This window comes from Jatropha curcas, chromosome 7 (genome assembly GCF_041381405.1).
Source record: "Jatropha curcas cultivar XTBG-Jc1 chromosome 7, XTBG_Jcur_1.0, whole genome shotgun sequence".
NCBI classification, from domain to species: Eukaryota; Viridiplantae; Streptophyta; class Magnoliopsida; order Malpighiales; family Euphorbiaceae; genus Jatropha; species Jatropha curcas.
This window is the reverse complement of record NC_143157.1, coordinates 21,603,238-21,615,633: the sequence shown is the minus strand read 5'-3', so window position 1 is coordinate 21,615,633 and position 12,396 is coordinate 21,603,238. Positions and strand designations below refer to the sequence as shown.

General features: G+C 30.1%; 1 protein-coding gene across 1 annotated transcript; it reads right to left on the bottom strand.

Moving 5' to 3' along the window:
* Positions 1-2,004: 2,004 nt before the first annotated feature.
* On the bottom strand, positions 2,005-3,928 carry LOC149494953 (cytochrome P450 726A27-like). Its single transcript, XM_089723682.1, has 2 exons — positions 2,985-3,928; positions 2,005-2,897 (listed from the first exon to the last, which is right to left on the bottom strand). Exons 1-2 carry the CDS (start codon positions 3,882-3,884, stop codon positions 2,289-2,291), a joined length of 1,509 nt encoding a protein of 502 aa, XP_089579808.1. The 5' UTR covers positions 3,885-3,928; the 3' UTR covers positions 2,005-2,288.
* Positions 3,929-12,396: the final 8,468 nt, after the last annotated feature.

The window sequence follows — 12,396 nt, the reverse complement described above, 5'->3', positions numbered from 1 at the left end:
ATTTTTTTTTCTATCTTTTTCGTTTAGCAATCGTGTCAATGAAAAATTAAATAAAAAATTATTGCACAATTAAAGATAGAAAGAGAGAGTCATAAACGAAGAAGGAAAAAAATATATCAAAAAGCTAATATTTCATTAGATGATTAAAATAATTTCCTATACCTTGGAATATGAAACAGAAGAGGATACAAGTTTTAATACATAACAAATTAACAATGGCAACAACAATCCACAAACTCGTATAACACAGTCCATTAAATTAAATATGAGAAATCAAAGAAAAAGAATTAGAGCACAAGTATCCATTGAAGCTTTTACAACTTACATTGAAGTTTGTGTCCACTTTTACATTAACTGTGATATTCTTGTTCTTCAACTGACTGCTTACATCTACCGAAAACAATTAACATTTCTTAGTTCCAATTGATGTGATTGCGAGTTCAAGAAGAAATTGTTCTGCAAATCAAAATCTGCAAAACAAAAATAACAAAATTTTATACAAATATGAATATATCTGTCAAAATAGAAAATAGAAAAGAAAGAAAATAAACAAATAAATAAAGAAAATAATTTAGTATAATATTGCAAAAACTAATCCATATGAAGTAAAGTAATACATTAATTTTCACAACTATATATATATATATATATATATATATATATATATATATGAAAGCTAAAACAAAGAGAAAGTTTTAATGTCTCTATTTATTCAGCATTGTATTTAATTTTCCTTTTTTGAAAAAAATTGAGGTTTTTTTTTTATATATATTTTGGTTAGCTTAACTTAATTTTTTAATTTAATATTTAGTACATAAATATTGATAATTGATAATCTTCGAAACTTATAATTTATTCTAATCATCTCACCTAATCCAACTAAAACTCTGAAATCTAACTAAATTTATTTAAATTGAATCCATTATTATATATAATCTAATCTCTACCTCCTCCAAAAATAATTCGTACGGTGGACGTACAAAACGAGAAGAAGAAAGATGGGTCATCATCTCGAAACCTTACAACTTTTCCTTCTACCAAATCTTCTCCTAATTTAGTGTTTATTGACATTATTTTTTGTTTGTGTGGATTTTTTAACTGTATGTTTTGTTTGGAATTAAACTGATAGGTGTTAATCTTAGTTTTACATGTCCTTGAAACTTACAGGTACTGTTGCTATTGGTGATAAATTCTACCACGTTAAGATATGGTGTTAGTGATTTGCAGTTTGAGCTGGCTTGCAAACTTTTGAATTGCACAGATAGGTGAATAAATTGTATTGTTTAATCTTTTCTGTGTCTATCATGGTATGACAGTTTTGGCTGATGGCACATGCACGGGCTCTAATTTGCTTAGGATTCCTTGATAAATGCAGTTGCTGTTATGCCTATTTGAAATGTACTTCACATATGCAGTTGTTGTTATCCACACGAACCACTAGAAATTTTTAAATTTTTCTTTTATTTAATTGGATATAATTTTTAAATTAATAGATATATAGATAATTATAATTTTGAAATTTTTGAATTTTAAATTGAGTTATAATTAATAAATATATAGATATTATAACTTTAAAATTTTCATTTTTATTGGCTGTTGAGTATTTAAAATTAATAGACATGTATATACATAATTGTGACTTTAAAATTAGTTTATATGATAAGCTGTTGCTTAACAAAATTAAAAACTACGAACATATTGTTTCAAAAAAAATTAGTGATTAAAATCAAATAAATTTATAAAATGAACGAATGAAATAACTTTAATTAATTTAATACAAAATTATTGAATTATATAATAGGTTATATATTTTAAAAATTGAAGAAAATTTTATATCTAAAACATCTAACAACCGGTCAAAACGCTAAAAGCTACTTGAAATGCTGTTGTTGAACACAGTCTAAAACATCTAAAAGTTATAAAAACAGCTAATTCATCTAACAGCTATAAAAACAGTTAATTTTGCCGAACAGACACAAAGATTCAAGTTTATTATATCAATAAAAAAATTATAAAAAAATGAAAAGAAGGAAAAATTCCTTTCTGTTGTATCATTATTTCATTGACATCATTCAATTTATTACAACCCACAACAGTTTTGTTTTGGTACATCTCAAAGTAAAAAATAAAACCAAGATGGAAACTCACCCCTATCTTTTATTTTTCAATTTTTTTTTTTTTGGTAAACGATAAAGAGAGAAAAAATCACTCCAACCTTAATTAATCTGCAAGCAACAAATTAGTACGTGAACGTTACAAACATTTAACCTTGAGAGAACATAAAGAAATTAAGGATGGTATGGAATGGGAATCAGTTCAAGGTCTACTTTTCTCTTCATAACTCCTCCAAAAGCATCGGTCATGTCAAGATTCTCTGCAGTAATTCCTTTAGGAAATTTCCAGTCAAAATGAAAGAGCAAATTTGCGAGGAAATTTTCCATATGAACCATACCTAACGCAATTCCAGGGCATACTCTTTTTCCTGCACCAAATGGAAGATATTCAAAATGATTTCCCAGATAATCGATTGAACTATCAATAAATCTCTCGGGATTGAATTTTTCAGGTTCACTCCAATGTTTAGGATCTCTTCCGAGTGCCCATACATTAACCAGAACTTGAGTACCAGGATAAACATCATATCCACTAACTTTAGTCTTTTGCTTACAAACCCTTGGAAGTAGTGAAAGTACAGGATGTAATCTCATTGTTTCTTTAATAATTAACTTCAACCATTTTAATTCCTGGAGTTTTGCTTCCTCAATGTACCCTTTTTCACCAAAGACACTCCGCAATTCTTCTTGCGCTTTTTTCATTATTTCCGGTTTCCTCATCAACTCTGCCATTGCCCATTCTGTAGTTTTTGAGGATGTGTCACTTCCACCCACAAAAGCATCCTGCAATGGAAAGTACGAAATCTTCAGTTGAAACTTGAAATCGCAATAAGAGCCTAATTAAACTCTTAAAAAGGAGTATATACTTACGATGGTTGATGCTTTAATGGTGACATCAGTTAAGGGAAAATCAAGATTTCCACTTTGTTGAAGGTCCAGAAGAACATCAACGAAATTGCCAGCTTTCCTCCCATCGCCATCCTCGGAAACCCACGCCTGCTTGTTTGCTTTATGCTCTTGTAAGATATCTTCCAGGATCTTATCTGTTTCATAATGCAATTTCATAACTCTAGATTTTTCCCTCTTGACTGAAGGAAGCCATTTTAAGGAAGGAAACACGTCAGCTATATTTACTCCTCCAGTATAAATAATACCATCAATACATGTTAACAACGTTTCTTGATTTTTGGTTTTATGACCAACAGCATTTCTTGCAATTATAGAATTTGTAAAAGCAAATATAGTATGAGTAAGATTAACAGAACTTCCTTCTTTGGAACGCAGAAAGTTTACAAAATCAGCCATTTCTTCTTTTCTTACTGATTGAAACGACTGTACTCGTTTTGCGCTCAGTAATGCCAACGTACAAAATTTTCTCAATTGCCTCCATTGATATCCGTATGACCCAAAAACCATGCCGTTACGGTTATAGTTCAACACATCATTTGCAAAGACAAGCGCTCGTTCTGCAAAGATGGGATCTTGTATTTTCATCACTTCTTTGGCTGCTTCCGGCGAGGAAACAACAAGAAAGGGAATTTCACCGAGTTTAATACCCATTACCGGTCCATAAGTTCTGGCCAACTCCGCAAACCGGTGATGAGGTGCGTCGCCGGCGAGCTGGAGGATATTACCTAAGAAAGGTAATTTCCATGGTCCTGGCGGAGGGTTAGAATCATGTTTGTATAATTTCTTGGATACTTTTAATAAGACGAAAAGAAAAAGAACGAAACTGGAAAGAACTGAAACTGAGAGGATTTGCTGTTCCATAATGACAAAAATGTTTGGTTACGGAGAAGATTTGAATGGGAAAGTGCTGATGGCAAGTGGTTTACACTTCAACGTGACTGCATATTTATAAGGTTTAATGACGACAAAAAAATAATACGTAAATAAATAACCTGAATTTTGATTTCTTTTTTCAATTTTTATCAATTCTCTTAATTTTATCACTCATGGATTTAAATTATTTTTTTCAGCAATTATAGGATAAACGAATGATTTGACTTTGCTTTGCACGAGTCTCTTCTCTACTTGCATCACATGGCTTTAGGTTTTCTATTTGACGTTGAATTTTTTTTTGTTGAAATTCATATCACCTGGATTTTTTATTCAAAATATCATTAGTAAGTCTCCGTTTATTTCCGTTAAATAATTTATAGGAAAATATTTTCTACAATTTTCTCCATTTGTTTCTGTAAAATAATTTATATAAAAATATTTTCTACAATTTTCTATTGTTTGGGGAATTCAGAAAAATAAGTCAACGGAAAATATTTTTCTAGTCAAAGGAAAATTACGTCATTTTTAAACAAAAATGACTTTCCATTTTGAAGAGAGAAAAACATTTTTCAAACATTGACAAACTTATTATATCCTTATAAATTCATATATTTTTTTAATTTATTAATCATGGGTAGTCACTATCATCAGTCACTTTCCACCACCAGTCACCACCATCAGCCACTGGCCACCGTTGGGCACCACCACAGTCACCGGTGTGACTTCTATAATTTCTCTTTTTTTTTGCATTTTTCTAATATTTGTATAAAATTTTTAAAAATGAAATTTTTATTATTATTAATATTTTTATTGTCTTATGAATTAAAGATTTTAATATTTTTTTTGCTTAATTTTCAATATTGTAACCAAATAATGAAAAATAAGTCATTTAAAAAATATTTAAGAAATATTGAAAAATATATTTTCCAAAGGTAAATTATTTTTTTGAAAATGAGACAGAAATTTAGATTGTTTTTATCTTCTTTACCAAATACGGCATCATTTTGGAATGCCTTGCTCGCCCAGGTTTGAGTTTGACCAACCATATAATATAAATGGAGGCGGCTAATCAGTGTACTTAATAATAATGAATCAGTTTTCTGCCTTTTGCTTACAAGACAGTGATTAATTATTTAAGCATATATGATTCAGAGTAGTGCATGTGATGACAATCTGATTCAGAGAATTTTTAATGTTACTATGGAGACTAAAATTTATTACCTTTTATTGGAAGTAATGGAGAATGCTAATTAGTGTATTTAATTAATAATTAATAAATTTTAATTGAAAAGCACTACTAATTCTATGTACAATGAGCTGTAATAATGTAACAATGTCAATGTAATCAAAAATATTTATAATGCAAAACTATTAGAGTATAAATAGTTTTAGTTACTCCTCGGTTCTGTTATTTTAGAGAAAACAGAAAAATAACAGGGAATAAGGAGGTGGTTAAACATAAATTTTTCTCAATTTTTTGCTTACAACACCTCTAATCAGCATTAAATATAAATTAATGGTGAGGAAGCCAACTCATTAATAAAGTCTTCCAAGGACACATTTATTAGCTATAATTTTTGAAAATTGCAAAACTCTCATCAACTTCAAATTGGAATATTTCGATAAAATTATGTTGTTTTAAAACATAGGGACTAATAAAGGGAACTTGGCCTCAGATATCATGAGCACTCCTTCATGCACTCAGTCTAGAAAGAAGCGCACTCAATTTGCTCACTAAAACAAAAAATTGTGCCATAATAATGGGTATAATGTTGATATAAATGCCATTGTTTAAAAAGTAAGGTGCAACAATAGAGAAACCTGTGACCATTTTATAAAAGTTGGCTAGTATATAAATATTGTTCGCACTCAGATCCACAAAGTTGAGCAAATTTCTAAGGCACGACCTACAAATATAGTCCTAATATGAACACTTCAGTTTGTTTGCTAAAAGAAAATTTGTTCAGTAACCTTACTAATAGTAAGATGTACTCTAAGACTCAAAAGTAATTTTTAAAAAAATATGGTGCAATAATATAAATTTGTTACCGTATTATAAAAACTTCTCAAGAAAAATAGCCATATTTGTACTCACATACATAAAGTTGAGCACACTTCTGTGAAACCATGTAGAAACATAGTTTGACTTGCCTACTCTAAGACATATGTATGTAATTTTTTATAACTAAAATGTTATAAGCTAAACGTTACGTTACGTGACTTCACTTAACTTTTTAATTTTTATAAAAGATTACCTTAACTTTTAAAAGTTAATTTAAATGTTATATTACTGAACACTATAAAAACAGTGTTAACTTTTTATAAACGTTACCTTAACCTCTAAAAACGAGTTCAAACGCCATATACCGAACAATATAAAAAACATTGTTTAGTCAAAACACTAAATTTTTTATGAAAGATTACCTTAACTTCTAAAAGCTAGTTCAAATGCTATGTTACCAAACACTATAAAAACAGTGTTAACCTTTTATAAAAAGCTACCTTAATCTTTAAAAATGAGTTCAAACGATATGTTATCGAACATTATAAAAAACAGTGTTTAATTAAAACGCTAAAAGCAACTTTAAAAGCTATTGCCGAATACAGCCTTAATCTCTATTTGATTTATCGAACATATTTAAAAACTTGAAAAAATATTTTTTCCAATAAATTCATTATCTTTTCCTTGATTAGAATATTGAAACTTTTACTTCATAAAATTGTAAAAGTTTATTATTTTAAATATGATAAAAAAAACATATAAAATTATCAAGTCGACATATATAAGTATTTTATTTTACTAAAGGTTAGTTTTTTATCTATGTAGAAATATCAAAGATTATGACATAGATAACTTCTTTGGATGGTTTTATATTTGATAGATGTCATGGAGTCAGAATGTTATTGCAGTTGATGATATCTATATATGTTGTATTTGCAATAAAGAATGCAAATTTCTTTTGATGAAGTTGTTTGCAATATAATTCTTATTCCAGATGACATTTTAAAATTATTGTACAAAGCAAAAAAGGAAGATAAGGTATTTTAGAATTTTTCTTTGATGATTTTCTTGACATACATTTATTATATTTTTTTTCTTCACAGTTGCTTTGCAGATGACCAAAAATATGTAAAGAGACAGCTAAAAACGTATTTTATGTACACAAATTTTATTCATCATATTTTGATTAATGTATTATGTTGTTCAATAATGTATTATATTATTGAACAAAATTTTAATATTGTCACTGTTTTTTTTCTTTTTCGGTTGGCTTGATATTTAATAATAATTGTTGAAATATTTTTTTCCTCTTTATTAAAATTAAGTAAAGTTTGACATATTATTTTTAGCTTTTCATATTGTAAGTTAAATATTATTTATGAAATAACTTGATTTATGATTTTCAATAATGTCAATTTTTATATTACTGTATTAAATAAGTAGTAATTAAATAATTGCTTTTAAATTATACAATAATTGTTTTCAATTTTTATGATAACGTGATATGTTTTATTATTAATTATCACACTGTTTCAAACATAGCGGGCTTGCTAGTTGCCACCTTGACTTCTTCTGGGTTTTATGATCTATATTGATGAGTATATGTAATACGGTAATGTAAAATAATAATTCATGCTAATATAATAATGAAGAGGTGGCACTATTACATACATTAGTTTTCTTGTCGTGTAGAGGAAACTTGAAAGTTGGAACCTATAAGATTAATGATTTTCAATATGTCAATTTTTATATTACTGTATTAAATAGGTAGTAATTAAATAATTGCTTTTAAATTATACAATAATTATTTTTCAAGTTTGTTTGCACCAAGACTATACCAAAGTAATAGATAATTTATTGCTTTAAAATTTTTTTTTTATGATAACGTGATATGTTTTATTATTAATTATCACACTGTTTCAAACATGGTGGGCTTGCTAGTTGCTACCTTGACTTCTTCTGGGTTTTATGATCTGTATTGATGAGTATATGTAATACGGTAATGTAAAATAATAATTCATGCTAATATAATAATGAAGAAGTGGCATTTTTACATACATTAGTTTTCTGGTCGTGTAGAGGAAACTTGAAAGTTGGAACCTATAAGATTAATGCCCATAACGTGGGATCATGTGACTAAAGCAAGATTATAAAAGGCTGCAACCTTAAAATGGACAAAATAATGTTGGGATCAAGTTTAAATTAACGGCACGAATGAAAGGGAAGTAACATAAATATAAGAAATTAAGGAGTTGGAACTGAAAGGGGATATAAAATGGCTGTAACGTAAGGTAATTGTATTTGTTTATTCAGTTTCCGTGTCATTTACACTGAAGTCACTATTTATTTATAGAAATTATGGCGGTGTTTGTCAAACAAGAAATATTCTACAATGTATAATATTGTCATTTTATGTAAAGTCTAAAATAACCTATATTTATTCGAAATTTACATAATTAGGTCCAGATAATATTAATATTTGTTCATTAATATTATTGATATAATATAATATAAATATTTTTAATTATTTACATAATCCCCTAAATAATTTAAAAAATCTCATAGATCCCCATAAATCTTCCCTTTATATCTAACTGTTAAATGTCGTGGAGAAAATCTCCCCACTGTCGTATCTAAATCCACATTAGTAACTCTCTACAGCTATACAAAGAGGAATAAAAAAGAAAGAAGGGACCGGACGTTCAAGACTTATTTTTACCTTTCTCCTCTATTCTACTAAATCTATACTCTAAAATACACTTAAAGAATAAAAACATATTTTTGAGATTATCAAGTCCCAAGCCCAAATACCCCTCCCTTTACCATAAACTTTTTCCATCTTGTTCAGAATTAAAATGAAATTGTAACCCAGCACGACCAGCCAATTAATTATCATAAAAAACATATGTATAAATATAATTTAAAGTATATCATAATACAATGAAATATGGCAATTCATAATAAAATTTAATGTATGATACTTCACATTTATTTACTTCGTATATACAATTCAACTCATAGACATCTGAAACACCCCGAATTTTTATTTTCGAAACCTTTGAATTTTTATTAAATCAAAAATCAGAAATTTTGATCGTATGGGCTGCAAGAATAATAAAATCTCAATTCGAACCCAAGTTTGCGAGTTGGGCCTAAGCCCAAATATACCATCGGAATTTTCGATTTGAGAACAGTTAAAATTTTCGAGAAATAATATGAAATTCCAGCAATTTAGTCTATTATGAATATATATAAATTAATTATCCTAAAATCAAATACCATTACTATTAATATTTTTATTATTATTGAGTAAATGGAGAAAAAGTTGGAAATGAAACGTTTCCCATCTATTAACTTTGAAGATGGAGCCCGTATGGCGGAAATGCCATTGAAGGCAGTGATGGAGCGACTGTCGAGCTTGGTTCTGACCGATCGGCTCACCAAATGCACAAACGAAGCATGGATCCGAATTCCTGGCGAATTTTTGGGTTTGGGGGTATAAGCGCCGCTCAAATCCAACTGAGGCATGATTTTCCGGTCACCGCGCACGGCGGCCACGGCAGCGGTCCGGTGATCGGCCGGCGACGCCCCGAGAGACAAAATTCTCTTCTCTTCGCGCTGATCATGGAATCGTCGCCCGATTCTCAATTGGTACGTTCTAAGACCAATTTCCTCATTTTCGGTATAAATTATAAATTTAATAATTATTAGTTAATTAAATTGAATTTGAATGAATAATCAATCAAATATAATTTTGCTAACAATCAGTCGGTATAATATTGATGTAAGCTAATTTAGGAATTGTTAGGAAAAGTTATAAATTAAGGCTTAGACAAGTAAATAGTTAGAGGGCAACTAATAATATCATTGAATCATGCTTGGAGGTTAATATGAATTGTTAATTAGTTGATTTGGAATTATTAAGTGTATATATGTAAGTGTGATGGATGATATATGTAGCTTGAAGCGGATGAGCTGTCTGAATTGATTGATCGGATGATTGAAAAATAAGGTTATGGCGGACGGGATGAGTTGATGTGAATTGCCCGACGGATGGGCTTTGATATTATATTTTCGAATCGTGGTTTAGTCAAATTTTAGGGGAGGTTCTGCTGAAATTTAGATCGAATCTAGATTAACTTTAATTGATAATATAATAAATAAGCTTTAGATAAATTCTATAAATTGATACATAATAAATAAAGTGCTCTAATTACTTCATTATTATCATTATTATTCATTTAATTATTCAATTATTTATTTATTTTCATTATCATTATTATTATTATTTATTTTATCGTTGTTGTTTATTGTTAATCTTATTTATCTAATTATTTATTTGTTTGCATTTGAGTATGGATGTCTAATTGTGCATTGCATTACGATGTTTAATTGATTAATATGTCTGCATTTGATTGCAATGTTTGATTAATTGTGTTGTGATAATGCTATGCTTTGTTTGTGTGGAATTGGGATGAAGTGGGTCACCATGGGTTTGTGAGACCGTTACTGTTATATGGATCCTGATTATGATTACCGTTACCGTTATATACTGTTACTGTTATATGGATCCTGATCTGATTACTGTTAGCCGGGTAAATAGGAGATCGGCGCCCCCATGTGCACCTACCGTTACCGTTACCGTTAACTACAGGTTGGCTTCTTTATTGAGCGCACCTGATAATCTAGATTTGATCGCAGCCTGCAGGGTGGCCTCCTGTTGTGAGCGCCTGATGATCTAGATTTTATGGAGACGACCGGGTTGCCTCCTGTTGGTATATATAAAAAAATATATATATAAAAAAAGAGAGAGAGAATGGAAAAACAATGAGAGGGCTGGTCAAGTGAGGATTAGACCGGTCGGCCAGAATGGGGGATCGGCTCCCTGGTGCACATGTGATTGGATGAGCCATGTGGGAGGATGGCTCATCGGGGGTTTCGGTGACGCCACTGACTAATTTCCGCGTGATGTGATTATGTGAAGATGTTAATAGTTGTGAGTGCTGGTGATATGCCATTTATGTGACTGGCTGCGTGAGCATATAACTAGTCGGATGACTAGATTGATATATTTATACATTTGTGTGAATGCGTGTGTTGTGCAATAAGTATTACTTCTTAGAAGGCTCACATATCTTGTTTAATTTTTCAGGAAGTAAGTTTCTCTTTAATTCGGTTAAGTTATGTTCCTTTGCCACAGGGCTAGAAGAAAGTTTTCCCAGTTTCATAATTATTTTACTATGTAATTATATGTATAAAAAGCTATGTATACCAAATAGTTAGTGACTCCGCAGTTGTAGAATTTGCGTACAATTAGTCGTGTATTAAAATAGACGATATAATTATGTGAGCCCATATAAAAAATGTAATGTATTGTTAATTGGGCCCGAACTGTGAACTGTTGTAGCTGATAAATTTGGGCCGAGATTTAATAAAATCTTGAGGTTTATTTTCCTATAAATATGGGCTGAATGTTTAAAATTATATTGAGATAGTAAATTTTTAGTGTTTCACGCTTACTACGGGCCTCGGGGCCTTAAGCTTACATGGGTCCTAGTACCGGTCCGGCCCATGGAATCGGGTCGTGACAACATCATTATTAATACTATATTGACTTTATCATGTGCATATAACGATATAAGAAACCATAATGGTATTGATAATGCTACTTCTAGTAGAGTCTGGTCAGATATTTGTTAACACACAAATACAAATACATTTTTTCAACCAAATAAAATTGGAAATCCATATATGTTAGTTTTTTTTTTCTTAGTTTGCACAACTTCATTATAAGTTTTTTAACAATACAAATTTATTGTCAACCTATAATAATTTTAAAATATTTGTAAAAAATAACAATAATGATTAATATAATTATTAATGAAATTAATTTCATCATTAATTTATTATTTAATTAAATATTTATTAAGACAATTTACTCACCTCAATAATGCATTAGTAACCTATCTTCAGGTGGTTACCCCGCACGCACAGGTCCATATTGTAGTATTGATAAGATAGGGTCGCCGCACCACCAATTATGTTGTCCAACCTCATCTAAGTCCCTCAAAGGTGGCAGCAAAGAAAGATCAACATTATTCTCGTGTGTGGTGAACAATGTGGTGGCCAGCATGTAAAATAAGGAAGCTCTAGCCACCTAATCAACATATAGGTTATTGGCCCCATGCCCCATATCCTTGTATTGGCTATAGATACTATTATATATATTGAAGCTTTCCCCCTAGTGATAACAGGCCTCACCCTAATATACCGATCAAGCACACGCTGAAGTTGCTCCTCGAGCAGGTCTCGTAGCCTATCATCGAACAACATGGCGCTACCTCCAAGTCTAAAACAAGTAATAATAGCAAAAACCACTGCAATGGTCATCTCTCTACACAAAAGATGGAAAGTATGAGTGGAGTCCATCCATCGCCCCATCAGGGCCAGAATACTAACCTTCGAAGTCCTCCCCTGCTGCTAGGACAATGTATCGAT